Here is a 27022-nt window from a genome sequence, read left to right on the forward strand (position 1 = left end):
GGTGAGCTATGTCCCCGATATCCCTCTTCCAGGACGCCCTAGGGCGTTCTCGAACCAGAGAGATCACCGACTCAGGTAAGCATTGCCATCATCGAAAGCCTGGCAAACACTGACGGCTGCAAAGAAGACGAACAGATATCTGATGAAAACCCTATCACCGTGACCTGGGATGGAGAACATGACTCGGCAAATCCGTACAACTGGTCCCTTGCACAGAAATGGACATTGACCCTGCTCGCCGTATTTACCACATATATCACAATGATGAATGGCACGATTATCACAACAGCGCACGCTGCAATTACTGAGGAATTTCACGTCTCAGAGCACACCTTTCCCCACTCGTACTGGCCTGTGACATCGTGGGCGCTGGGAGGATGTTTTTCCTCACTGTTTATTCTTCCCTTGATGGAGGATCATGGCGTCCGACCGATATTCCTGTCAGCATATGTAGTATTTATGTGCTTTCTCGTCCCCCAGGCCGTGGCACAGAACTTCGCAACCCTCATCGTCACCCGCTTCTTTGCTGGCAGCAGTGTCGCGGTGCTGGCTAATACATCTGCCTCGGTTATTGGAAATATCTGGGAAACGGAAAAGTCCCGGTCCATCCCCGTGAGTCTCTACATCTTCTCCTACCTCGCAGGTAGCAGTACGGGCCCCGTTATTGGCGCCGCGATCTTTGAAGGGTTGACATGGAGGTGGATTGGCTACCTCCAGCTGATTTGGTTTGGTGCGCTACTTCCGGTGTATTACTTCCTGTTTCAAGAGTCGCGTGGTGCCGTTATACTCGCTCGTCGTGCCCAAGCATTGCGGAAACAAGGAAAGCCAGCGTTCACTTTGGTAGAGATGGAGGGGCAGACGGGTTCGGTGCTCAGTCGCTTCGTTCAAAGTTCTACAAGACCCCTGGTGCTGGTATGTACAGAGTCGGTGGTCCTGGTTTCCACACTATGGTCCGCGTTTACTGTGGGCACACTGTTCCTGTTCACGCAGTCGGCGGAGCAGGTGTTTGTGGAGCTGTACGGCTGGACCAACACCCAGGCGGGATATGTCCAAGCGGCCATTGTGATCGGGGAGACCTTAGGCTGGCTAGCCAACCTATTCTCTGCCAAGCTCTATTTTGGTTCTGCCTCGCGCAACGCTGAATGCCCTGGAGTCCCTATTCCGGAGGCCAGATTGTATCTGGCGGTGATTGGAGGCGTCCTTGGAATTTCGGGTGGCATGTTTACTTATGCCTGGACCTCCTTCGCCCATATCCCCTGGATAGCCCCGGCGATTGGCCTGGCGATGGTGGGTGCCGGCAGTGTGATAGTCGTGGCAGGGGTTTCGGACTATGTTGTCGACTCGTACAGCAAGTATGCGGGCAGTGCGATGGGTGCTGTCGCCACAGGGGAGAACCTGTTCTCGGCTTTGCTTCCCCTCGCGACTATGAGTATGTACACGAATCTGGGATTTCAATGGGCCAGTACTACTTTAGCATTCATATCCCTCGTACTCTCCCTGGCGCCAACTTTGATGTTCATCTGGGGGAAACAAATCCGTGCGCGAAGTCCGTTTATCATAGAAGCAGCGCTGAGCTCTGAGCGCAAGGACGCCGTTGCTGTGTAGCGAACCACTCTACCCGTTAGAGCAATACGTGCTATGAATCATTAGACTTAGAGACGATAGATAGATATCGGAAGCCTTCTAGAAAACGAAATAGATCAACTATTTCCTTGGTTGCCAAAATATGATACAGCGTACATGCTGGCCAAAATTATGTATGAAATCTTCGTAGCTTAGGGCTGTAGGCAGCCAAGGCTCGCATCCCCTTACTGTGGACTAATCTACTTGTGGGAACAAGAAGAGTCTTTCAAGTTCTAAACGAGACCAGACGACATGGGCCCAATATCAAGTAGTCTATGTTGCTTAGACTGACTGGCTTCGGGGGTCTGCAAATGATAAACACCAAGGACCTTGCAATCAATTGGGGCTTCAACCAAATGATAGAGCTGCTGAGGTCCATCCTGCAGCAGGAGCACCCTGAAGCGACGAGACCAGGGCTGCTCAAGTAGTCGACCCATCAGCGTCTGCACACCCTAGGTATTAGAATAAGCTACAGAACGTCAGGATATCCCAACGTCGTTTGTATTGAAGGTATCAGAGATGAATTCCATCCGTCTGGGCGAGAGGCGAAGGTTGTATATTAATCGGAGTAACAGTACAAATATAAGGCGCCAGAGAAAATGGTGAGTTTCCCGAGACACTGCGATCACGCTCAGCAATTTCTTCTATTATTCTATTGCTTGAATGACTGGAACTCCCTTGTACAATTCACCCAAACGGATATGTGACAGCACCGCCGTCCATCCAGTCCGGGCCTACGTTCAAGACGTAGGGCATTTCAGAGCCGCCGATCTGATCCACAATAGAGAGGAATTCATAGGATGATATGCCGATCACATTGTCGAGGGGATCGACGCTGGCCGTCAGAGACTGATTTACGGATGGTGACTGGGCCGATGACTCTGTGAAGGTTGGAGGCTCTGTCGCGGGCGTTTGTCCCCGGCATTCTTGACTAGGATTTTCGTCTGGTCCAGCCTCCACAAGTCCCCGACCAGACAAAGTGAGAACTTGCAGGCCTTCCTGCTGTACTCGTTTGGCGAACTCTTGGAATAGCCCCTCGATGCAGCGCAACTCATCCTTTCGAACCTCTGCCACCTTATTCCCACACAGAATCATTTCATCGAGGATTGAATGTGCAGACTTACTATACGTGTCATCGTTGGTGCCGGGTGGGTAGAGCGTGTTCGCCATGGTCAGATGTAGAGCAGCTGCGTATGTAAATTCGAGATCAAATGGAAGGAAAGTTTCTGGTATCGTGTAAGTCAAATAGCGTCACCCCGGTAAGGGGTCCAGATCATTTAACGTACCGAGGTGGCCATTTTCGTCCGACAATATCTGAAGCGTCTTTTCGGCAGACTTGATCCCAATGGATATCAAGGATTTGGGGAGGGCTAAAAACTTTTGCCAGTCTTCCTCTGCACGCCCTAACTTCTCTAGCCGTTCCTTCAGAACGGACAAGAGCAGAGGCCTGGTGGCGACGATCACGCACTGGGAGAAGATTGATTAGCATATTTGGGTAGTGCTCGAACGCTTATGATGTGACACCCTTCAAGTACCTCATGGTATAGTAAGATTATATGACGCATCTCCTGAGGCACGTTATCCATGGAGCTCTGGAAGCTAATCTGCATCATCTTCTCAATCTCCTCAGCATGTTTAGCCATGGCGTGCAAAATGTTTCTCGTAATCTCTAGAAACCTTCCGAGCTGGGTCTTCTCCGTCTTATAGATGGCTATACGCAGGCACGTTAGAGACAAAACGGATTCTAAACCGATGGAGGTCGGAGCTTACTGCTTAAAATAAAGGACAGCATTTGCGACAGCCTCACTTGTAGGCTAAATGTGATGTCATGGAAATCCATGCTCGGGGTGTTGATCAGAGTGCTGATGTCGCTGTCCTTGGTCGTCATCGGGAGTCCCAGCGACGAGGAGACATGTCTGTCCATGATGTACAAGGTCCACCACAGGTTTCGGCATCGGGCTACCGTTGCAGTACCTAGTTCTGTTTCCGGAAGCTGGGTGTGTAAACCCTCCATGTGTGCTATGCGTACCGCATGACCGACCTACAAAGCACAGCGCCTGTGTTAGCGAGGAGCATCCAGCTGATTACCCATGCTTACGTATACGTGAGCCGCCTCTCTGTGGTCTATTGCATACAGATACAACCCGGCCAGGGCCAAGGCTTCGATGGCCAACAGACTATCTTTTCCTGTAGAGGTATGATTGGGCATGATGGACATCGCACGCGCAAAGAACTTGGCGCCCGGTGGGCTGGAGTGGCTTCGAGGCCGCGACACGAACGCATTTCCAAGTGCAAGGACCAGCAGAAATTGTAGGAACCAGAAACGAGGTTTGCTGGCCTTTTCAACCGCATCGCTCGCGTAGAATTCATGCATCTGAGAAACAAAGGTATTTTCGTCAAAGAATCGGTACATCTGGCCCAGGTGGAACTTGACAATATTGAACAGGTATAAGGCATAATCAGCCGACGGCAAACCACTGGTATCAAACGGTTCGGTGGCCGTGGCGCGGTCCCACGCGAACGGATAGATATCTCCATCCAGATAGAACTTCGGAATATTGTGTGTTGAGTTCAGGTCGAGTTTCTCGGTCATCATGACTATCAGTCGAGCTGTGAGCGACCAAGCCGAGGTCGGGGCCAGCCAAACTGTTCCCTGTGTCAGCCTGAGCTATACGATCAATCCTAGATGGCGGACGAACTCCAGTTTCGCTGTTCCATATGTGGATCTTTAATGACCGTTGAGGGTAAGGTGAAGGGACTCGTCCAGATGTTGCATGTAAATTCGCTCCCCTGTGATGCCGCTGATCCCTGGGATTGGGGGGCTACAATTTCTGCGGCGACCTGGTCATCATGGACCGTGGTCTCCTCGTGGGCCCCATCCCCAACCTTGAACGCTGAATCCCACGAGCGTTTGACTCCTGAAGCACGTTGCCAGTTGTAGGCTTGCTTCTGCAACTCACGAAGATACCTAGTCCATCGTCCCGTTACGTCTTGGCCACTCGACGGGGGCTTGGCAAATGACACACCTCTCAGACACGAGCACTTTGCTATTTGCTTCTGAAAACTGACAAGTCAGTGATCGTCGGATACAGTTGGCGCAGGGTTCATCGCCAGAGCATTTTACCTTGCTCTGGCGGCAGGCGATACACCTAAGCACACTTCTCAGTAACACGGCATTCCTTTCCAGTATCCGGGGACAGGACTGCCTTACGCAATTGCAGTTCGTCTCGGCTTATGGCTCTGTTCTTGCATGCCTGCTATCCAGATACCGGGGGGAGGAACTGGCAGACCAGGAGCTCTGGGGTCGCCGGCACAACATCGTCACTCAGTTCACACATATTTTGGGGTATTATTATCAGAGTAAAAGCACACCCCGCACGACGGGAACACTTTTCCCTTTTCAGCAGCCCCACGTGAATGGTCAATTCGCGTCGGGCGCCACCAAAAAAACATGGAATTGGCTTCCATCATTCGTGCGTTACCAATTTCCCTTCCAGGGCAACGCTGCCTCACGTGCTCTCTCAAGCCTTGTGGAGAACCAACCCTTACGCAGTATACAAACTTCAGAAGGGCAACTGAATAACCATATGTGATAGATACAGAAAATAATGCAATATTCCGGTAGTACTAGATCATCTCCAGTCAGCCACTGTGTAAATAACTAGTTAATGCAAGTTCTCTGAAGGGAAAGAAAAGAGAAGCGTTATAGATTTCTCCCCAGATAAACTATATATATATGGCACGCAACAGGTCAGCACAACAATCGACAAGATTGCGGACCAACTTCCAGCCAGCTTCTAGAAATTTCGATAGGTACGATGTCAGGGTAACGATAGATCTGCTCTGTATATGAGAGGACATTCCAGACCGTCTACAAGCATCAAGTTAGTTGAGAACACGCTCAGGGGAACAAGTGCGTTGGCAGGGAGTGGGTCCCTTTCGGAAGGCCTTCCGGTGTTTGACTCGGACGCGCCGACCACGTCCGCAGTTCAGTCGCCAGCGTCCACTGTGCCCTGATGTTTGTGAACTGATTTGACTGAGAATCAAAGTAAATGAAGTACGGTAGACTCGATCTACTAGGCCAGTGCCTTCTGTAGACCGTAGCTAGCGATGTGTAACGCCATCAACGCCGAAGGATCTTCTCTTTCTAAACCTCGGGATCGTCAGCGAGATATTTAATCCACCCGAACTAGATTGCGATGTGCGGCGAAGTACGGAGTATTCTTGTTGGAAGCATTGGACATTTCTTATTCCTCGCCGGCCTCCAACATTTTCACAACATCGCTAATTCCATCGTTGCTACGTGTGGCGGACACTTGGGCCACAAATCTCGACTGTGATCGACGATTAAGATAATGGTCGCAAATACATCGAACGGCCACCCTGCGCTGGCGCACTGTCTACGATTTGCCGCGACGACCGGTACGTACCGCATCTCCTCCGATTCCCCCTATTGTGTGAAAACGTTCTGGGTTTTCTACATGTCCTAGAAATAATGCGAATAACCTCTACCAACTCCCAGTCGGCCGGGATAAGCTGCTACGGACAGCACAATACTTCTCACGGTTCTATATCTGGCACCTGTACCGCAGAAACCACCAAAGGTCCGCAATCGATTCCTACATTGTCCTCCGGAAGCAGCTTGGGACCACGCGCAAGATCTTACGGCTTGGCAACTTCCTACAGAATCTCCAGACCCTCGCCCGTGTCATGAGCGAGAAAAACCACAGTGAACCGGTGCTAAAATTCTTGGCGATTGGGGGTCAACTCGGCTTTGGTGGATATCTGGTTTTCGACAATATCACTGCTCTCAAGGATATCGGGATCCACAAGTTGCCATCGTCGGAGCGCCTAGATATCCTAGCGGATAAATTCTGGGCTGCGGGTTTGGTTTGTAGCATCATGACATGCATCTATACCTTACTGCACTCGCAGACTGAGCAGAGAACGAAGCCCGAGGAGGGCGAGCGAGAATCCAATAATAAGATGCGTGCCAAGTACGTTGGATCTTCACATCTGTCGCATGCAGTTCAGAGTGCTAATTGGTTTGATTACAGGGAGCGATCCGCTGCTTGGATTCAGCTCATCTCGGACCTATGCGACTTGACGGTTCCGGGGAAGAGTTTGGGTGTTAATGCACTCGACGATGGCATTGTTGGCATGGCCGGTACCGTGAGTAGTTTAATAGGTGTCTGGAACCAATGGAAGACCACTGCGTAGATAGGAGTCTATTCTCAATGCTATACATGTGGACTTCTCCCTATGTCCCAAGGCAGGCGGTATTGAAGTAAAAAGATCTAGGACTCCATAGACAGTGTGTAAGATAGAAATGTGGCAGCTCAGTCATCAGCACAAGTCCTTTTCCAGAAAGGTCAAGTTCTTCTCGTAGATACAGAGCCTTAGCCTGTTTGGATGATGGAAATGCACGTACTGGTATGGCCATTGGGTGCATATTCGTATGTCGCTCAAGACGGAGGAAGACACTGTTAGAGATATCTCATTCACACAATGGCCCTAGACCTTGAAGTCGAATGATGTAAGCTACAGAAGTTTAATAATGAATATGTGCCATCATTGTTGAGGTAAACACACGACAGCGCTATGAAACCATGAGAAGGCACGGCACAGCGATATGTCCCTACCATACCGCGAAAGACATCGATAGATGTACGATGTCAGCAAGCATCCGTGTCTTGGCCCAGCCATGAGAACACAGTACTTTTGACTAACATCCGGACATGGTGATAGCTAGCATACGTCGACAGAATGCCATCGGAGCCGTTACCGACGAGGCGTCGGCTGGCACACGGTGGCTCCGGAAAAAAGCTCGCCAGTAAGATCGGCAGATTTGGCCGACGGTCTCCTATACAGAAAGCAGCTCATAGAACATAATAGCCTCACCGGGAAAGCCGAAGCTGGCTAGAACTTCAGTACTGCCGCCGACTACATTTGCGGGGTAGATCCTATTAGCATCCATGGTTATATATACCTGACTTCTATCGTGCAGGACATCACAATTATCCAGAGATTCAAGATTGAACAAACATTCAACTCATAGAGTTCCGAGTCCAGCAGCATTCCGTGTATTCTCGATTACACAATGGCTCCAGTAGCAGTCGATGTCTCTACGACACCACCCAGAGTGGTTGGACCAGCAACAAAAAAGGCAACACGTCCGACCAACCAGCTGCCTCAATCTATGATTGATGAAGCACGGAAGGTCAAAAAGGAGGCATTTGACTCAAAGGTTCACCTGAACTACAAACCCCCCACAAGAATTTATACCATGAAGGAGATCGGACTTGAGGGTCATGGGATCTCACCGAATGCCGCATCGGAGCCCTTTTCACTCTTTACTGAGGAGGCTATCAGACAGATGAGAGCGGAGATCTTCAGTGAAGAGGCCCTCAACAGCTGCCAGTACACTTCAACCTTTATCAAGAACATGGTTCGAGGCATGGGTCCTGCGTACGTACAATCAGCTTTACCATTTGCAGTCACATTGCTAATCACTGTGCGTTTTCACAGGCTAGCTCCATTTATATATCATGCGTGGAATAGTCCAGAGGTTCTAGCGAAAGTCTCTGCAGTTGCCGGTGTGGATCTCATTCCTGCGATTGATTTCGAGATCGGCAATGTCAACATCTCTTTTGGTGATGGTACTACGGCTACGTGGGATAGGGGGCTGGATGGCGATGACGGAACATCTGCTGTGGCCTGGCATTATGATAGCTTTCCATTCGTGTGTGTGACGATGCTATCGGACTGCACTGGCATGGTTGGCGGAGAGACTGCGCTTCGGAGACCCGATGGCCACATCATGAAGGTCCGGGGTCCAGCAATGGTATGTCCCTCACGTCTATCCAAGACAAGTCAGGATTATGTACTGACTGTTACAACAGGGAACCTCTGTAGTGCTGCAAGGGCGATACATTGAGCATCAAGCGCTCAAAGCCCTCGGCGGCCGTGAGCGGATTAGTATGGTCACTTCCTTCCGACCAAGATCACCCATGGTCAAAGATGAGACTGTGCTCACTGGTGTACGGGGGATCAGTGAGCCGAATGCCCTGTACAGTCAGTATACTGACTACAGGCTGGAACTCCTCGAGGAGCGCCTTAGAATTATGCTGAAGGAGGAACGACGCCGCCAGGCAGCAAATCGCCCATTTGATATCCCTAAGATCAGGAGGTTTTTGGCTGAGCAGAAGGATTTCTTGGATTCGATGCTCGAGGAGCTCATTGATGTGGATGATTAGAAAGTGCCTGAGGCTATGACAGGGCCAATATCGATAGATAATGCAGCCTCTTTTGTATTTTACAGCAGACAAATAGACAGGCTACACAGAGAATCAATTATATCCACAGATCTCTTGTGTCCACAGCCGCGGGATAAGATGCGTTATTCCGTTTTCTCCGAGTGTTACACCGGCCTCCTACCAAATCGAATGCTAGAGATATATTGTGGCTAGCTTGGGTTCGTCTTTGCCTCAGCTTTGGATTCACCTTTCTTCAAACGGTGCCTTCCTATACCTTGGTTTACGTGAGCAAAGTAACTTCGTATGAGAGAAAAAGAGAAGAAACGAAACAGGATCAGCCCAAACTGTATTGTTTATATCTCTCCTTATATTCCTGAAACTGTGCCAAGATGAGTTACGGAAACCCTCCAGGTTAAGTCATTGTTCCCTGTAAAAAGTGATGAAGCCAGGAATAAATAAGCACTGCAAACTTGCAATTGTTTCACAGTACACTACTTCATTTGCATACTTGACGGAGGTACTTGCCTCCTGAAAGGACTGTTCTTACAATATTCAACCTTGTTGGTTTCCGCCTAGACCAGACGACGACGACTGTAAATCACACCTACGTGCAGACGAGTATATGGGCCAAGGAACTCCACAGAAGAGGTTCATGCAGTGATTAGATGTTATTTCTGTTCCTCTCCTAAAATACAGCGCTAATATAGATAAGGTCATAATTTGAGCGAAACCTCGGATCGAATCAATTCATCACAGTTTTGCCGGTACCTTCTGCATGGCTTCCACAACCTCATGAGCCCCCCTTTCTCCTGAGCAGAGCGCTCCCTCCATGTATCCTTTCCATTCGGTGCTATATTCCGTCCCGACGAAATGAAGATTGCCGACTGGCTTCCCATACACGGACGCATACTTGGTGAGGTGCCCAAGCGCAGTGACAGGAGCTAAGGCGCCTCGGCTAAATTCCTCATGCTTCCAGACCTGATCGAAGATGTCAATTGGTCGGAAGGCCTCCGAGTTGGCATCAGCTTTGTAGATCTTTGCTATCTGCTTTAGGACCACTGCGCGACGCTCATGGGGGTACAGCTTGCTCCAGTCACGCCCAGGCTGCCCATTGATAAAGCATGTCAAGGAGTAGTGGTTTCTTTCATCAACGCTGGTGTCTCTGGCCAATATAACGGGACCTGTGTAGCTCGCAAAATACCCGTTGAATCCTTCACCACGCCACCATGGTTGATCGTAACAAACAATAGCCTTGTTATAGTCACCGAGCACAGTCCCATCGGTAACCTCCTGAACAGGCTTAGGTAATGCAGGGGTAATATTGAGTTCCCTGTACATAGTACTGGGGATTGACAATATACATCTTCTGGCATTAAACGTCCTGCCATCGCGAGTGACGACACTTACATGTGCGCCGTGCTGGTTGATCGAAGCAACCGGTGATCCCAAATGAATATTCTCCGCCCCAATCAAGCGAGCAATCCCCTCGGCAATTGACTGTGCGCCTGCAACTTTCGTTAGTACCAAGATCACTGCGTTGGACTACCAGGGTGGGGCTGTACCGTCTTTAAATCTCATGTATTGACCGCCGGTAGAATCATCCGCTCTGATAGCTAGAAGACCCTTATTGCGACGGCAGTAGTCGATAAACCAGCCCGCTGATTCTTCTGTTGACTCTAAGCCGTGCATGACTCGTGCCCACAGATTCACCATGCTGGCAACCTTCGGTAGGGCACCGAGATTACGGACATACTGATCCAAGCTGACACTATCGTCCTGTGCGCTTGGCAAGCCAGGTTTTAAAGACTCCGCTTGGATATGATCGCGGATATATTCTAAGTTCTTTTTCTCCTCCTCAGACCACTGTATCCACTGGTTAGCGCAGAGCCATTTATTGATATTGGCGGGACCGGGGATCCATCGTGACTCACATCGGGTGTAACGCCAAAAGGAAACTCCAGTCGACTGTCTGGGCTTTCCTGCATGACGGCCTTCCCTTCCAACCGCTGTGTCACCACCTCCAGACCAAACCTTTCGACATAGCTCCAAACGCGAGGCTGGAGGCTGTTGTTGATCCATGCGCCGCCCAGCTCAGCGTACCCACGGCCAGAAGCGAGTGGCACACTCCAGATCTTTCCACCAACGCGATCCCTGGCTTCAACAACAGCAACCGAGAGACCAGCCTTTTGAGCGGAGTAGGCTGCCTGAAGGCCGCTGAATCCAGCTCCAATCACAATGACATCCAACATGAGGGCAAATAGTACGTATCAGGGGTTCGCACAGAAGGGAGAAGATTTCAGACGAACACCCAGCGAAGGGGATACCGGGACATATTTAATTCGTACGACCTAGTATGCCCGTTCACTCGTCTTTCGGCTTCGGTAGTTCAAGTCTGCCACGCATCAAGGTGGATCGCGAGCCTCGGGTACTCATCCGATGCTTTAACGCTCGGCTGATCCGAGCCCGACTTGATTTACCCGATCCAGCTAAAAAAATGAGAGCATCGTCCACAATGAAGTTAGTCTTCTCCAGGTATGATCATGGAATGGGACGTCTGTTCTTGGAGGTGCTTTCTCGCCATACGAAAAACACACTCTCTCACCCCTTCACTGCAGCCCACAGCCTACACCAACCCGGAGTATTACCAAATATCAATTGCTGGCCCTGAAGATCTTTGGCTATAGAGGGTCAGCGGTAGTCAAGGTATTCTTGTGATACTATGGAGCATCGAAACTTGAATCGCAATTTACTAGATTATCAGAATCAAGGCAAGGACCTCGCAGGTCGTTGTCAGTTCTACCTGCCACCTCTGGTGTTGTTCAACCGACTTGGCTGATGTATAAGCTCACCAAAAACTTAGACACAATGCCAGAATCGAGATTTTACTTCCAGTGTACTGAGACTTAGATGTCAAAGTTGCGGAAGGTCCAAGCTGATAAGGCTCTCCTATGCTACAACTACGCTTATGTATGCTGATCTGAACGATCTACTGCTACGTGCCCATTGCATGGTCACTGCGTGGCGAAGCTACCATCATTGCTTGTTTGCATTCACAAAGCTTCCGGCGACGTGGCATATGGCGCCATAGGTATATACCAAGACCATGGACTCAACGAGACGATCTCAGTCTTCAAGTAACCCTCGATAGTAATTTCCTTCGTGTTATCGCCTTATCGGCTAACGGGGATAATTATACGTGGCCCTGTCCATCGATTAAATGAAATTAGGGTTACATGGCTTAAAACCATTACGTGAGAGAAGAGTCACCCTCGACGCCCTTCTCTTGGTTCAACTTCTTCTCTCATATGATACTCAACAACCGTATGCTGGGTTTGTATTCGACATGTTACATTGCCAACAGGGCGGCGTGCAGCCGCATCGTAGGTCGTAGGGACTCGTCGTTGCCAAAATCTATCGTCCCATTTTCCCCCTTCTTCTGATTGTTTCATCCTTGTCAATGAACATGCCAATCCATCGGTGGCATTCAGAACTTTGGACCAAAACTACTAGGTCTTGGACAACCTTAAATACAATCAGATCCCCTCGTTCAGTGGGATGTACCTCCTGGCGTGGGCTTCGTACTTTGCCCGCGGTAGGCGCCTATTCCCGGCTTCGTCTACGGCACTCCATTGAATTGAAGCGAGCGTTCCGGTTATTACTGTCGATACTCAAAGAACCTGAAGTTGGTCGGCAACTGAAGGAGATTGTCCTCGATCGAGCTCCGCTTTACCCTTGGCGTGGTAAATCGTCTTACCAAATCAACGAACCAAGGCTGTCGCAACCGCCGACGACCTAAAGCGACTTCAGCGAGCGATTAGGGATGTTGGCATCGAGGACTGGGAAGAGCAAGCCAGAGTGTTGAATATGGTGTTCCAAGATTTCGATTTCTTCGAGCGGGTCGCAGTCTGGCACGCCTCTTGAATGAATACTCACGATGTAGGCGCGGGAATCCCGGCCTTTTTTATCGGGCGCAGGCGCTTGCTACGTGGCTCATCTCTGTCGGCCAAGTGGAGAAATTAGCATTCGGGCCTTGTGGTCAAGACGCCACCGATGCCAACTTAGTATTCGGCAACTACCTGCACCGCATGGCTGCCAGTCGTGAGCCCACTGCCCTGCACAGCATCCACAATGTCGACGACGAGTGGGTGCAAGATGAGGCCTACTAAGTAGGCTTCTGTAGGTAGTCCAGGTTACAGGGAGCTTGAACCTGTCGGAAGAGAACGATCATGGCAGACTTTCTATCCTTGATGTAGCGGTCCTGATACCGACTCTCTATGCAAACACCCGCCCGACCCAGCCTGTATGCGGTCAGGATGCCAGTGCAGCCACTGTGAATGTAGACATCGGAATATCGTTGTGAACGTTCAGGGAGTTGAGACAACTTTAGACTGCTAGTAAAAGGGGCCTGTGTGATAATCGAGAAGGGTTGATGTTGTGGCGAGCTGAACCACCGTGCCCAGTGGATCTGGATCAATGCGAGCCAATTCGCACCGGTCATATTTTATGTCTTTCCTATTTGCTATCGGGGTCCGGTGGGTCAGGAAGCGCAACATTTCAGCTCGCTGCGCGCATACACGAGATCGAAAGTATGATCGGCAGACCTCATCGGCGCTAACATGAAAATATCGCCACGACTAGCCATCTTGTATGCTGTTCCGCCCGACTGCATGGATTCTCCACCCCGACGAAAAGACGGTGACTCGTTGAAGGTGACTGGCCCTCCTGTATCTGGCGGTCAGTGGCAGAGTCCTGTATAAATATGCGTGCAGAAAGGTCATGCAGCCACACGATGACTATCTCGGACTTTCCTTCTCGATTTGAAAATAAATATCGACAGCTATTATGTCTTCTTTACTGTCCTACACGCTGGTTTTTGCATTGCCCATTATAGCAATGGCTATGATTGGGACCTACCGGCGATGGCTGCACCCATTGGCTTCGATACCAGGTCCATTTCTAGCTTCCGTGAGCAACTGGCATCAAGGCTGGTGCTTTATGCAAGGCGGGTCCCAGGAGTATTATCGTCGTCTGCACGAGGAATATGGTATGAGCTTCACCACATCCAAGTAAAACATCAAGGGAATGAACCACTATAGGAACGGAATGGTAACTTGGGTGGGGCAGGGCCTGTGGTTCGCTATGGACCAGACTCTGTGATGATCAACGACCCTTATTTCCTCCCTCACATCTTCCACCGTCGCGCGGAGAAGACCTCTTTCTACGCGAACAACCCCGGACTATTTGGTGTCCAGGAATATCAGGATCTGTTGAGTATTAAGCCCGGACTTGCTGCGATGGTGAGTAAAAACTGCTATGTAGATCCTCTAAGGCTGAAATTCATTCTACGCAGTTCTGCATGGCATCCATCAAGGCGTATGAGCCACAGGTAAACAGATGCCTATTGGCATTACTTGATGGATTGAAGGCAAGTGGGGCATCCACTCCCTTAGATGAATGGATAGGGTACGTGAGGGAGGCCATACGCCCTATTCTGCCACCTTCTGTAAGACTGATGGGATGACGTATAAGATGGTTCACATACGATGTCGTTGGTAGTATCCTATTTGGGGACCCAATCGGGTTCCTCAAGAAAAGACAAGATATCCAAGGCTTAGTTGCTGCAACGTCGCAGGCTTTCGATACGATAGACTATCTCGCTCGTGTTCCCAAGCTGTCCTGGTTCTACCGGGAGACTTACCTTGGTCGCAAGCTCTTCCAGTTCCAAGCTGAGTACCAAAATGGGATACACGTTCTGCATACTGTATAACTGTCTTCCGAAGTCGTCCAACATCCTGAATCCGTTGCTAATCGATGGCCAAGATACTTGAGAAGGAATACGACCGTCACCACAGAGGAACAGATGCAGTGCCCGGAAAGTCCCATACCATCTTCCACCGGTACGGAAGCCACTTGCCTTGACATCAAGTCCGAAGACCACCCCTGACAGCATGAGCAGTCTCATATCCTGCAAATACGCGAATGGCACGGCACTTACCGCACAGGACATTAAGGGAGAAGCCATGCAAACGATGTATGCGAGTATCCCCAATTCGCTATCAACTTCAATAACACGACGACAGGATGGCAGGGTCAGCAACAATTGCTTCAGCAGCAAACCGACTTCTCAACAACCTCATCCAACACCCCCAGGTCCTTGCCAAGCTCCAACATGAAATCGACCAAGTCAGATCAACCCAAACATCCCGTCCCATTCCCTTTGAACAAGCGTATGCCCTTCCCTACACCCATGCCTGTATCAGAGAATCGTTTCGCTTAACTCCAACCATTCCATTATTCCCCCGCAAAGCACCAAACGGCGGACTCACGTACAAGGGGATCTATATCCCAGAAGGGACGGCGGTGGCATCTAGTCCATGGATCACGATGAAAAGCACAGTGCTATACGGGGACGATGCTGCTGTGTATCGGCCGGAAAGGTGGTTAGAAGCTTCACGGGAGAGGTTGAGGGAGTGGGATCGCTATGAGTTTCACTGGGGGTACGGGAATCGATTGTGCACTGGCAAACATCTTTCTGTGATGGAGATTTACAAACTCACATTTGAGGTCAGTTATCTATGTCATTGACTGGTGATGACTGTCTATTGGGAGAGCTTTCTAGCTAATATGTGTCATTATCTTAGCTGATTGCGCGTTTTGACTTGTCTTTTGCAGATGACGGGTCGAAAAGGGTGCAGATGAGAGAGAGACTGTAGAGATCTAGGGATGATTTGGACCATACACCCTATCACCCAACTCATATGCTGTCCTGAAAGATAGCAACATTTGGCATCCGACTTACCGGTCATTAGAAGCCTCTGAGGGTGCACTGGGAGAGGAAGAAGAACATAGGCATGTCCTAGTGATCTTGGTGGTGTGTGTTATGAAATATAAGAGAGCAATACAGTTCTAACTTAGCGCTGCTGCAGCGTGTAGCTAACCAATAAAGGTTCAGAACGGTCTAACAGATGAATAACTACAAGTTCAGTGGCAGTGTATTCTGACATTGCAGGGTAAAGGTATTGAGTCAATTTGACGCAAGAGGGGGTCGTTGTCCGGAAGCTGCAAGCGCGTGAATCCAAGAGACAGAATGATTCTCCTATATCTAACTACAGCACTCCCGTCCGCTCCCCCTTTCCGACTATAGATACATTACACCGGCGGAAGGGTGGAGGGTGGATACGAATGGCGGCTCTGGTACTTGCCAGTGAGGCTAGTACTACATGACGGTAGGTTTGCCGCTTTGAATAGGGGCTGGGAAGGGCGTGTTAGTTTTGGTGTTGGCCGGTAAAGCCCACGGAGATCGGAATAGATGTATTTGGGATTCATAAAATTGACAGTTCAAAGTGTGGGGAATTTGGACTTAGTATTGATTGGATTTGAACGATGTGTTTCTCGGCAGAGACCGCAGACGAGATCCTAACTCGCTTCCGCACATGAACGGTTTTAATTCAATGTTAAAAATGGTGATGGGGGTGATGAGTAGAATATCGACATTGTTTGAGTCAACATCTTGGTAGGGTGGGCCTGCGACCAGGCGATCAGTCAATTGTCGGCCACTGCCTAGCATCCATGCATCTGAGGTGTTGACATTGCCACAGCTTGCCCAAAATAGTAGCGGCGCCTCTAATCTACTACACCTTCCTCGATGACATTCGACATGCGGCTGACATCGGTCAGAATCTCCGTCATCCTGCTAACGATCTGATCGATAACAAGAACTGGACCACGCATCAGCTACGCGATGGATGGCAAGATCGACGGTGGCAGAACTTACCATAGGCATACAACAGGCTGTATGTCTCTGCAAGCGCCGATGAAGACGTTTCGTCCCCAGTGCGATATAGGAAAATCGTGGCCAGAAGCCGGTCACGTGAATGCTTTGCCTTGGAAAGGTCGATATGGTTCGGTCGGCATGCGTGCGTGATTGACGAAGCGATGACTGAGATTTGGCGTCAATAATGTCTCGTCTGCTGCAAGGTACACTGCATTGAAGGACGGATGAACTTACCTCCCAGAAGATGACCGATCTGCCCGGACAGAGTCTGTCTCTCTCTCGACGTGTACCGTAGCAAAGACAGTTGTGTCTCTGTAGGAGGGATACCTTGCAGTTGCAAATCCAAGGCATGGAGATCGTCCACGATGGATTGAGTGTGTTGGATCATCTTGCCATATGCGGTGTCGGGGAAGGGGGAGTTCAGTTCGATCTCGTACCGGGCTGCAACGCGAAGAGTCTCTAAATCCGCCAGCATACCCTGCATTTTGAGTCGGTCCTCGGGCGTCATATAGAAAGCAGCAACCGCCGGATTCGTGGTTCTTCTAGTCAGGGGGTCTGATTCCCAGATGCGACCTAATCGGAGCCAAATCAGCTTCAAAGTGGTCCTGAGCTTCTTCCGAGCACTAATCGGCCAAACACCTCGAGTGACAATAATACCCCAGATACAGCCGGAGAGGACTGCTGCAACTCGGTGAAGGGTGATTTTGGTGATATCCGGATTGTTACCACTTCTCTCATCGGGATCCTCGTCGGCGCTGCTTTGGGATAACGAGAACGAATAGAGCACGGAAAGGTTATAGGTCAGCATTATAAATCGACCCAACGGGCCCTGGCCTTTGAGCAGACTGATGTAGAAGGTACATGTGGCCATGATGAACCCCAAAAGTGCCAGTCCAAAGGCATTGCTGCCTGCAATCGACCAGACGAGAATGGAACAGAGTGCTCCAATGCACGTTCCCAAAAATCTAGCATATCCAGTAGTGTTCGATGCCCCGATTGTCATCGAACAGACTAACATGTACGACACCAAGCCCCATTCCCCCTTCCAGTAAAGATAGATGGGCCGTGTGAAAGAGAGAAATGAAGGCAAGGCAAAGAGTGCAGCGCCAACACCGACCTTGAAAGCGAATATAGTTTCGTCTTGTCGGTAGAAGCGCAATGCTTTCCAGACATGACGGCTAATTGTATCTCCAACTGAATGTAACCGGGATGGTCTCTCGAGGCTGGATGCTCCGTGTATCTCCGTGTGATCGACCGGAGCGACTTCGGTCAGGGAAAGTCTGGGACCTGCGCCTGATCAGTATTTATGAATATGCCAAGCCAGATGACGCCTGATTTGTGGTACTCACCAGCATTCGGATGCTCCATATTCCGACTTCTAGATACACCTCGTCGCCAGAACTTGATCCAACTCCACGATTTCTTTCTGTGGTACCCAGCCGTGGCAACTTCCAAGTCCGTGAGAATCGTCAACAACTCTCCCAATTGTTCCCCGAATTTCAGTAGCGAGTAGCTGAAATGCGCGCAGATAGCGGCTACCTCTTTGAAGCATGCTTCCTTCTCGAGTGTGCCATTCGGCATATCCTGCTTCTCTCGGTACAGCAACCCAAATGCATCCCTCTGGGCCGCACGATACTCGTCAATCGCTTGGCTTAGGATGGCAGCGGAGTTGGGGCTCAGAGCAACCCTGTCGTCAAGCGATAGTCCCAACGGGATTTCCGCGCATATATTCGTTAAAGTAAGAGTTAGCGATCGCTGTCACAGGTTAGTAAAGACAGAACTTGGGAAATACAAATAGTAGTAAACCAGGGCAAAATACCACAGACGGACCCAGTCGGTCAACAAAAGAATCGAAAAGTTCCGTCACTAAGAAGCTATCCGAGACTCGCTGGTTGCTAATTCGACCTAGTTGTCCTGAGACTGGTTGACCGTTGCCTGGCGCATTCGTTTCCAACATCACCAGGTCCACCGGCTGTAGTGTGGCAGCATCGGCAGCGGATATCGTGCTTTGCTGGTCGTTCCACGTAGCCGCGGGCGCATTCGCAGTTCGACCACCAAGAGGATGATCGGCGAACTTCGGTCGCTTAAGGGTCTCCAAAGCTAAAAGTGCCGAGCTGTGCAGAGCACCCGTAGTATGCACGATGCCATGTGCCCAGTGAACCAGCTTTGCCTCATGATCGTGTACTCTCTCCCAGCCTGCTACGTACTGCTCCAACTTTGTCTCATATAGCAGCTTGTCCAGCTCCCCATGGGCCTTCTTCAGACGCGTAGCCGCACCGGTATAATCGAATCCTTGGAACTCGTGTGCTGTCCTGCGGAGGAATCCCTCGGTGATGGTAGATTGCATGATCGCCATTGACCTAGTGGCCACGGCCAGGTTCGAGCGGAGTTTCTTCTGTGCAGAGACCGGGAAGACCAGAAACGATACCGTCATCGTCGCACCAATCCCCATGAGGAGCATCTTCAGGACCTGCGACACCTTTGCGAGCGACACACTACCCCGCTGGATGGCTCCTTCTTTGGTGAGAACTACAATCAGTGCCAGCGATGCGAGCGAGCAGGCCACGTTGACTAGCGGGTCACTCATCCTTTGCTTTGTCCACGCTAGAAAGCCGAACCCAAGGCCGACAAAAATGATCAAAACCAGGACATGGCCCAGTTCGATCATGCGCTGTTGGTTAAAGTATATGGTGACGTACATGCTTGTGAGCGAGATGAATGCGGCATAGATAAATGCGAGCGCGGCGCATATCAGGGCTTTATACATGCTGCCTTTCGACCGCGCGGGGTGGAAGTACACCGTGATGGTGGCGACGATATGCTTTCCTTCCTGAGGACCTAGCAATGCCGCAACCGCGGGGATGAACGTGGCCAGGGACCCGAGGAGGTATGCCAGACCACATTTGAGGACCCCGATCCCTTCCTCCGATGTCACAAATTGCCGTGTTTGCCGCCATCTGTCGGTTAGATGTTCGATTACTACTGCGACGAAACCCGGCTGCCTCGGGTGGAGGCCGTCGAGGAATGGCTCTCGTTCGCCATCACCAGGACTCGTGATGGGAAGGAGAAGGTCATTATTGGAGCCGGGGAGGGCAGAGGGACGTGAGGCCTATTTATCATGATCTGGTATCAGTGCAGGGATTCGGAAAATATATCAGCTGGAGATATGGAGTGGACTCCAGTGGAGCCGCTCGGTCGCTTTCTAGGGAAGCTCAACGTTACCTCCGGATGCAGATCAGCAGAGCTGGTCAACGGGGACATCACATGTGCAAAAGTAAAGCGTCAATTCTCGAAGTCGTGTCCGATGTGCAAACCAGGACATGTATGAGGGAGAGGCGCATCTTCACGGTTGGCGCAGACAGTTTTCTTTGAGATGGGGAAGTCCGGCAAGGAAAGTAAGTAGTATGACGAATGCCTGAATCTGCAGGGCGCAAAGCGCGACGGCTGACTCAGCCACGGCCGGAGTCACCTGACCGGTGTGGACAACGATCGCCAGAGATAAGATCATTATCTCATGCTGACGAGCAGCTTAGCAGATCGAGACACCAGTCGCAGATGTCCAACCAGGGCGATCATGCAACCCAGCTGGTCTCCATATCGGATGGACTCAGAAAGTCTTCTCGTATCCACCGTCACGTGCGAGTGTGATTGAGAAACCATGTTCGGCCTCGTCCGACACTCTCGGTTCAACTCACAAGAGATATATATACGTCGGATGGCGAAGGGAGCAGAACGTTACATGACGATCGAAGAACGGTCTCAGGCCACAGTCAATTGCATTACACGAAGGGTCCTAGCGCAGCATTAAGTTCAGGCTAAAGAGTAAGACCCCCTGAACGATGCATTTCTACCCCAAAGCGCGCCATCAACCGCATCCCAGCATCCACGACCCATTTGTTCGCCGGCGTCGATTGGGATTGCTCAAGGCAGCGGGTCTGAACTTCATAGTACTGCAACTCCTCTTTCTCGGTCTCTTCTGCTACCTGTTCGGCTCCCTTTTCCAGCAAACTACGCATATTCATAACCTACATGTCGTCTTTGTCGACTATGATGGTGGAGCGGTGGGAAGCGCGGTACGTACCGCGTATGAGCAGCTGAAGGGCCCAGGTTTCCCCACGTTGAGTGAGCAATCGGTGTTGGCCTATCCCCAGCCGAGCACTGTGAGATCTGCCGTGTGTCATATTGATTACTGGGGCGGGTTGTACACGTCTGCGAATGCATCGAATCGCCTGGCGGCCGCATTTGGAGGAGGTTCCGCGGCAGCCTCCTACAACAACAGCGACATTCTCACTCTCGTCTGGAATGAAGCGCGGTACCCCACCACGGCGGATTCTGCCATTGCGGCTAATATGCAATCCCTGTCGGAAGCTGCGCGAGTGGCCTACTCCAAAGCAAATGGTATGCAGGCGCTTAGGGACCTGAATGGCACGGATCCCGCCGCCATCGCGGCATTCGCCAACCCCTGGACGTTGGCCTCAATCAACATCCAGCCCACCACTCAAGGCTCCCGGCTCATCTACAATACCTTGGTGATTATTTTAATTCTCATACAGGAATTCTTTTTCCTGGGTTACATCAATGGCCTCTACCAGCAGTTTCAGCTCTATGTCTCCATAGCAGCGCCTCGAATTGCCACCGTCCGCCAGCTCATATCAGGGTTATACACATTGTCTGGATCGCTCTGTACAACTGGCGCGATCTGGGCTTTTCGCCATGGATGGCGTGTCAATGGTGTTCAGTTCGTGTTGACCTGGATGGCCTTGTGGCTGTTTGCCCACTGCAACTTTCTCGTCCTCGATGTCTTCACCATCTGGCTCCCGCCACCAGGTGTGCCGATGGCACTCATCTCATGGATCATTTTGAATATCACTTCGATCCTGCTGCCTTTCGAACTATCCCCAGGGTTCTATCAGTGGGGTTATGCATTGCCAGCACACAGCATCTTTCAGGTGCTGGTAGACATCTGGTCCGGTGGCTGCAACCCGCAGCTCGATTACGCATTGCCAGTTCTCTTTGCGTATGAATTGATCGCCCTCACTTTAAGCTCTGTCGGGGTGTACCGGCGGGCGCACTATGCAGTTCTTGCGAAGGAGACAGAAGAGAAGACGTGGAAGGAACGCGTCGCTGCGGCTCTATTGGAGCAACAACAGCAACAGATGCTGGAGGAGACCCCCTCGCCCCCAACGCCAGACTCGGCGCTCACAGATGGTGAACAGCAACCAGATCGCACGCGACGGCACAGTACGGCTGCCGGTATTCTCGATCACGAAGCGCTGACCGGGCAGCTATGGCGAGAGATGTCCCGGCCCGATAAGCCCTCCACTGGCCGACAGAGTACTGGCCCCTGTTTTGACTTGCCTTTTACCGACTAGGTATATACTCGCTGCGTGTTATATAATCTCTTCGACCAGATAACTATTTACGGGAGAGCTTCCATCTTAGGTAATATAAAATGGCATCTGACACCATAAAGACCATGGACAGTTATACTGTTGCTTACTGGAGGAGTAGCTGTAGCATTGAAGGTCAAAGGCAAGGGAGTTACTGAGAAAAAGACCACAGGGAGATAACGAAAAACAGAAAAGTGTCACGCGTTGACATATCGCAGTTGTAGAACTGTAAAAACCACGTCGAGCCATGTTTAAGAGTCCCGCATGTAGTTCTTCAACCAGACAATCTTGTCAATCCTTGCCCTGAATCTCTTTCCGAAGACCCTAGATATTCAAGCTTGTTAACGTTGAAAGGGCCCTCTTGAAGGTTGGACTTACCAAATTGGTATGGTGAGAAGACTGGTGAAGATAAAAAGGCTGCCTAGGACGACAAACACTTTTAGTGTTCCGTCTTGTGCGAGCCATTCATTGATCACATAGAGGATTCCGAAACTGAGGAAGTTACGAGAGTTGACGGCCACGAAGGCCTCCTCACCCAGGGCAGTGTAGGCGTCAATGATGTATCCGAAGACACATGTCGAGCAAAATGCGAGGGAGGCATTGACCAGCCCGTATGTGATAACGGGCCCCGTCCAATGTGTCTTGTAGTGCACAGTAGCCCCAAACCCATAGAACCCAGCTACACCAAGGACGAAACCCACAAGCATCAGGACCAGCCGAAATTCGGGTTCGTAGTACCCATTGTTTCTCTTCGTCAGGTACAAACAGATTCTATCGCACAGGGGCCCCGAGATGATCTCGGACACAACGCTGAGGACTAATGGTGAAATGTTGATGAGGCCAATCTGTGAAGTGGTAAAGTTGTATGGAGATTCGTTGAAAATCACCCCGTTGACGTAGCTAAAAGCAATGGTGAACGTGATTGTTGTACCCCAGGTTAGGAATGCCCAAAGGATGCCAGGATAGAGAAACCTACTGCGCTTAGTCGATGGTAGAGGAGTCAAGGTAACAGTGGGTGCTTACAAGATAAACGGACGGCTAATGACCTTCACGAGTGAGGCATTAGAGTATCTGCCCGTGTACACTCGGAGGGACCTCCAATAGGAATCCTTTCGCTGCGTGATTCGCGGAGAGTGGCTTGTCTCCGGTGGATCATGTTGACCTTCGGGTTCCTTTTCAATATCGTGTAGCCTCTCAGAGCCCGCCTGAGGGGCGTCCTTGCCTGACACGGCATACGTGTCCTGCTGCTCCATACTCGAGGCCTCATTCGAGGAGTGAGGAGGGCTAACCACGCGGATATATGCAGTTTCCGGGGCAAGAAAGAAGAGAGCGATGGTCAGGACGCCGTAAAAAATGGCGCATACGCCAAACGTCCAGCGATACCCGGCATACTGGATAATATACGCACTCACAATCGGGCCTGCTGAGATCCCGCTCACCAGGAACAGGTTCCAGAAAGCTATGCGTGAGGCGCGTTCATGTACGAAATACAAGTCTCCTATCGTACATTGCACAAGAACCTACAAGGTGTAAGTAGGAATGAGTGAGGCCTTGCGATAGCCCCGAAGCAAAGGACAAATTCCCAGCGACGTGATTTACCACGTAAAGCAGGACGTGTACTAACCTCAAATGGACCCATTCCCAAGCCTCCCACCAGCCGGCAGGCAAGGAACGAGTTATAGTCATGTGTCAGGGCAGCCCCGATGCTTGATGCGAAGAGCAATAGCCCAGAGACTAGATACACAGGCCGTTTCCCATAACACTTGGCCAGCGGGTTGCTGAACAGAAGAGCAATCCCGATCGCCAGCACCAGGTAGGAGGTAGCTTGTGATATTTCATTCACGCTCACATCAAGCTCAGCAGAGATTTCGACAAACCCAGGCCCTAACATGGGTCCATATGCTCCTACAATCGCGGATAGGAGACTGATAATGAGCAAGATGAAATCCTTTCTCCTGCAACACAATGGCTGAGCATCAATATGTATTCCGAGTACCATGGGAAAAAGGGTTGTCCATTACCACTGTGGCCACTGAATAGTTGATCCATGTTAGTATGTTGATATATAGATGGAACGACGGCACCGAACCTACATTTAAAGGGTCATTTGGAGAGTCTGAAGGTTGAGGAACCTGCCTCGTATTGTAAGCTTAGGTTACAAACGGGAAATGCGTTGCTAGGAATGTACCAAGACAATTCCACGACGTTGATGGTGGCCCTTCGCCGAGGAAGAGGAAGCATCGCTGCTACTTTCCACGAATGACTGTTGACTGAGAATCACTGCTGTTATCAGCACTAAGCAGCAGAGGGAGACGTCAAAGAAGCGTAGTCACCTGTTCCAGGAGGTGATTCACCATCCTTGCATTCTAGCATTCCAAACGCCATGATGGTATGCCCTGGCCTCAAATATGCGTGGGTGAAATGATCAGAGGGAGGCCTTGATATTTGGATGCAAAAGAGAACGCACGAAAGCAGCTGGCGTAGTGTTCATATAAGGTTGTCGCTGGGACATTTGACCCAAGTGCTTCGCCAGTCCAATGCGTCAGCCTGGACCTAGAAAACACTTCATGAAACCCGAAAACCAACTGAAACTCCTGCTCTACTGCCCTACTCGGTTGTCACTAAACCTAGAAGGTTAAAGCTTCCCCCACACGAATGGACATCATGATTCTTGTGGGGAACAATCTGCCCGATACCCCACCTGCATTGTCGGTCTATTCGAAGTTGTACAGATCACATTCACACTGTGCACCTCTCAGGCCATGCTGGATACAAAGCTAGAGTCGCCCATTGATTTGACGCCGAGGAGTCGGACTGGATTTGACTCGGTTGCATCTATTCGTGCACATGCAAGTGCACCTGGACGTACCTGTACCCCCAATATAATAAGATGTGCTGTATGAGTGATAGCTTTTCGTAGTGGGCGGTAAATACTGGGATTCAATGTAAAGTGTTTGGGAAGGATTCTGAGATGGGGACTTGTATTTGGCTATAAGAGACTATTCTCGCCACTACATGATACACAGAGCTATCTTAATCCGAATCCGAACAGCTCCCTCATAATCTACTTTCACCCCTGATGGCACCGAAGATTTGATCACACATATTGTTGGCATGCTGCTCGGCATCATGGTTCAATATCCAGTCTTCTCGTGGAAGTTCTATGGCCTTGGGATCGCGTTTTACGTTATCCCAGCTTGCATTGTGCCATTTATCTCGAGTAGTTTTACCTGTTTCCTGCACCTTGCGTACACGATCGTACCTGTATTGCTGAATCAGAGGGGGCCCATGTGTAGCCTGGGGGTTTGGGCCTCACCGAATCTTTTCGAAGGCATGGAGAGCATCGGGAATCCTATATTTGCCAGCCCGGCTCAGACAGATGGCGATCGTGACACCGTCCTCTAGCGCCTGGGTTGCTCCCTGAGCGGATGTCGGGAGGAATGCATGAGCGGAATCTCCAGCAAGGGCAATATGCCCGTCTTTGCTAACCCAGGTCGGCAAGGGGTCTTGCCAGATGAGCTTCCAATCGATCAGGGCTGACTCGGGGGTTTTCGAAATGATCCGGTGGCAGACCGGGTCCCAGCCCTCTAAGACCTTATAGACATCCGTAAGCTTACCCGGAAAGGACCAGCGATCGCTGATATCAGATGCATCCTACGAATCCAGACGTTTTCTCAGGATTAGTTTGGCCACGACATAGCTCACGATCGTCGGGGCTTATCTGGCACCCACCTTATGCGTGAGTACCCAACAGACGTCCTTCCCCCCTTTCAACGTTGAAACCAGTAGATGCACATCCGGACCAATCCAGCCATTGAACGTATCGCCATTTTCGGAGAGATGTCGAGTCAGTGGATCGGCCAGGATATCCTCGTTTGAAAACCTTACAGACACTCAGCATCATGTGGCCAGATGATTCGAATGGGTGACAGACCAGGCGCGATAGATCGCATAGCCGCTAGATTGGACGCGTGTCTCACGTCCTAGAACTAAAGATCGAGCTTGAGAGCGGACACCATCGGAGCCGATGACAACATCTCCATAGACCTAGCATCTGTTAGTGGACGGCACTGCACGGATCATGGTACATGTGCACTTTGTCTCCTGATGCGAGCTGGATCCCTGCGCCACTGGCGCTCTCAAAGTACCCGGTAACCTCACAGCCGAGATTAATGGGAATGTTAAGGTCATTTCGAGCATAGTTGAATAGAATCTGGTGCAGCTCTCCCCGATGTCCATTGATCGTGGGAGCCTGTCGATCAAGGGGCAAGGAGTCTTGCGTATGGACGTGCTCTCCCGTGTACTTGTGAATGCGAAACCCGTAGTCCTGGAGCTTGATGCTAACAGGTAGCATGCGGTCGACCACCGAGCCCCAGCGTGCAAAGATCCGGCCCCCATTGGACCCGAACGAGATTATATCACCAAGTGGCTTTAGTTCGGGGAACCGCTCATAAACTGTGACAGAAAGTCCCCGACGACGGCATTCTATCGCAGTGCCGAGACCCGCGAACCCTATTTCAATGATCTTAGTAACACTGAAGATGGCAGCGCGTAGGGGGCTTCACCGGCTCCAACAACTATGACATGAATTCTCGACCCCTCGGGTAATAGGGGGAAGGGTTTAGTGGTAGAGTCCATCGTATAGACAGCTGTGGTGGTCTGATGCCGACCGAAAATGGTAGAGGAGCAAGAATATCACCTATGACGGTGTTACAGGAATGCCATTAGAGAGATTCCCCAATATAAAAGAGAGAAGCATTGTTCATAGCGTCGCATAAATTGGGTCATGGGCTCCTAGCTGCCGAGGCAGTCTGCCATCTGTCGATGTCACTCCATGAGTTTGTGGGGTAATAGAAATGTGGCGGATGGGGACACACGCGATGGCCGAACAAAACAACCCCATAATATTGGATTGCTGATCAACAGTATTGCTATAATTATACGGCAAATGCATAGGATGGCAAAGGTCGGCCGACAAA

The 27022-nt window shown here is 50.6% G+C and overlaps 10 protein-coding genes across 10 annotated transcripts; 5 read left to right on the forward strand and 5 right to left on the reverse strand.

The window, feature by feature from the left end:
- Window positions 1-8: 8 nt before the first annotated feature.
- BDV37DRAFT_297706 (putative MFS multidrug transporter) lies at window positions 9-1605 on the forward strand (the record flags this gene model as incomplete). The annotated part of the gene is made up of 2 exons (XM_032090387.1): window positions 9-75; window positions 128-1605. The coding sequence occupies 2 exons, from the start codon at window positions 9-11 to the stop codon at window positions 1603-1605; spliced, it is 1545 nt and encodes a 514-aa protein (XP_031936824.1).
- Window positions 1606-2310: 705 nt separating this feature from the next.
- Window positions 2311-4216, reverse strand: BDV37DRAFT_275217 (fungal specific transcription factor domain-containing protein; the record flags this gene model as incomplete). Its single annotated transcript, XM_032085362.1, has 6 exons — window positions 2311-2690; window positions 2748-2849; window positions 2910-3090; window positions 3159-3334; window positions 3394-3664; window positions 3722-4216. The coding sequence occupies 6 exons, from the start codon at window positions 4214-4216 to the stop codon at window positions 2311-2313; spliced, it is 1605 nt and encodes a 534-aa protein (XP_031936825.1).
- Window positions 4217-5958: 1742 nt separating this feature from the next.
- Window positions 5959-7153, forward strand: BDV37DRAFT_229228 (PEX11 family protein). Its single transcript, XM_032080315.1, has 3 exons — window positions 5959-6045; window positions 6146-6620; window positions 6681-7153. Exons 1-3 carry the CDS (start codon window positions 5979-5981, stop codon window positions 6841-6843), a joined length of 705 nt encoding a protein of 234 aa, XP_031936826.1. The 5' UTR covers window positions 5959-5978; the 3' UTR covers window positions 6844-7153.
- A 570-nt stretch (window positions 7154-7723) lies between these two features.
- Window positions 7724-8879, forward strand: BDV37DRAFT_297712 (uncharacterized protein; the record flags this gene model as incomplete). Its single annotated transcript, XM_032090388.1, has 3 exons — window positions 7724-8091; window positions 8152-8467; window positions 8526-8879. 3 exons carry the CDS (start codon window positions 7724-7726, stop codon window positions 8877-8879), a joined length of 1038 nt encoding a protein of 345 aa, XP_031936827.1.
- Window positions 8880-9629: 750 nt separating this feature from the next.
- BDV37DRAFT_297714 (flavin monoamine oxidase family protein) lies at window positions 9630-11455 on the reverse strand (the record flags this gene model as incomplete). The annotated part of the gene is made up of 3 exons (XM_032090389.1): window positions 10811-11455; window positions 10442-10742; window positions 9630-10384 (listed from the first exon to the last, which is right to left on the reverse strand). The coding sequence occupies exons 1-3, from the start codon at window positions 11126-11128 to the stop codon at window positions 9630-9632; spliced, it is 1374 nt and encodes a 457-aa protein (XP_031936828.1). The 5' UTR covers window positions 11129-11455.
- Window positions 11456-13772: 2317 nt separating this feature from the next.
- Window positions 13773-15592, forward strand: BDV37DRAFT_287532 (cytochrome P450; the record flags this gene model as incomplete). Its single annotated transcript, XM_032088124.1, has 8 exons — window positions 13773-13923; window positions 14004-14176; window positions 14230-14342; window positions 14409-14640; window positions 14700-14776; window positions 14836-14910; window positions 14960-15443; window positions 15521-15592. The coding sequence occupies 8 exons, from the start codon at window positions 13773-13775 to the stop codon at window positions 15590-15592; spliced, it is 1377 nt and encodes a 458-aa protein (XP_031936829.1).
- A 579-nt stretch (window positions 15593-16171) lies between these two features.
- Window positions 16172-19728, reverse strand: BDV37DRAFT_297716 (Fusaric acid resistance protein-like-domain-containing protein; the record flags this gene model as incomplete). The annotated part of the gene is made up of 6 exons (XM_032090390.1): window positions 16172-16597; window positions 16654-16818; window positions 16888-17940; window positions 18003-18408; window positions 18473-19651; window positions 19699-19728. 6 exons carry the CDS (start codon window positions 19726-19728, stop codon window positions 16503-16505), a joined length of 2928 nt encoding a protein of 975 aa, XP_031936830.1. The 3' UTR covers window positions 16172-16502.
- A 309-nt stretch (window positions 19729-20037) lies between these two features.
- On the forward strand, window positions 20038-22095 carry BDV37DRAFT_260187 (SNG1 family protein). The gene has a single exon (XM_032083222.1). It carries the CDS (start codon window positions 20493-20495, stop codon window positions 22023-22025), a length of 1533 nt encoding a protein of 510 aa, XP_031936831.1. The 5' UTR covers window positions 20038-20492; the 3' UTR covers window positions 22026-22095.
- A 199-nt stretch (window positions 22096-22294) lies between these two features.
- On the reverse strand, window positions 22295-24428 carry BDV37DRAFT_297718 (major facilitator superfamily domain-containing protein; the record flags this gene model as incomplete). Its single annotated transcript, XM_032090391.1, has 7 exons — window positions 22295-22367; window positions 22422-23015; window positions 23067-23563; window positions 23668-23991; window positions 24137-24175; window positions 24232-24338; window positions 24377-24428. The coding sequence occupies 7 exons, from the start codon at window positions 24426-24428 to the stop codon at window positions 22295-22297; spliced, it is 1686 nt and encodes a 561-aa protein (XP_031936832.1).
- Window positions 24429-25100: 672 nt separating this feature from the next.
- On the reverse strand, window positions 25101-26812 carry BDV37DRAFT_297719 (uncharacterized protein; the record flags this gene model as incomplete). Its single annotated transcript, XM_032090392.1, has 6 exons — window positions 26628-26812; window positions 26140-26568; window positions 25978-26090; window positions 25776-25926; window positions 25360-25697; window positions 25101-25305 (listed from the first exon to the last, which is right to left on the reverse strand). Exons 1-6 carry the CDS (start codon window positions 26679-26681, stop codon window positions 25101-25103), a joined length of 1290 nt encoding a protein of 429 aa, XP_031936833.1. The 5' UTR covers window positions 26682-26812.
- Between the last annotated feature and the right edge of the window lie 210 nt (window positions 26813-27022).

This window comes from Aspergillus pseudonomiae (genome assembly GCF_009193645.1).
Source record: "Aspergillus pseudonomiae strain CBS 119388 unplaced genomic scaffold BDV37scaffold_95, whole genome shotgun sequence".
Classification (NCBI taxonomy): domain Eukaryota; kingdom Fungi; phylum Ascomycota; class Eurotiomycetes; order Eurotiales; family Aspergillaceae; genus Aspergillus; species Aspergillus pseudonomiae.

Bases quoted from the DNA above. Each gene is read 5' to 3' on its own strand.
- BDV37DRAFT_229228 (XM_032080315.1), top strand. From the start codon at position 5,979: ATGGTCGCAAATACATCGAACGGCCACCCTGCGCTGGCGCACTGTCTA. The intron at 6,046-6,145 runs GTACGTACCGCA...ACCAACTCCCAG, and splicing joins ACGATTTGCCGCGACGACCG to TCGGCCGGGATAAGCTGCTA. The intron at 6,621-6,680 runs GTACGTTGGATC...GTTTGATTACAG, and splicing joins AATAATAAGATGCGTGCCAA to GGAGCGATCCGCTGCTTGGA.
- BDV37DRAFT_260187 (XM_032083222.1), top strand. From the start codon at position 20,493: ATGCATTTCTACCCCAAAGCGCGCCATCAACCGCATCCCAGCATCCAC.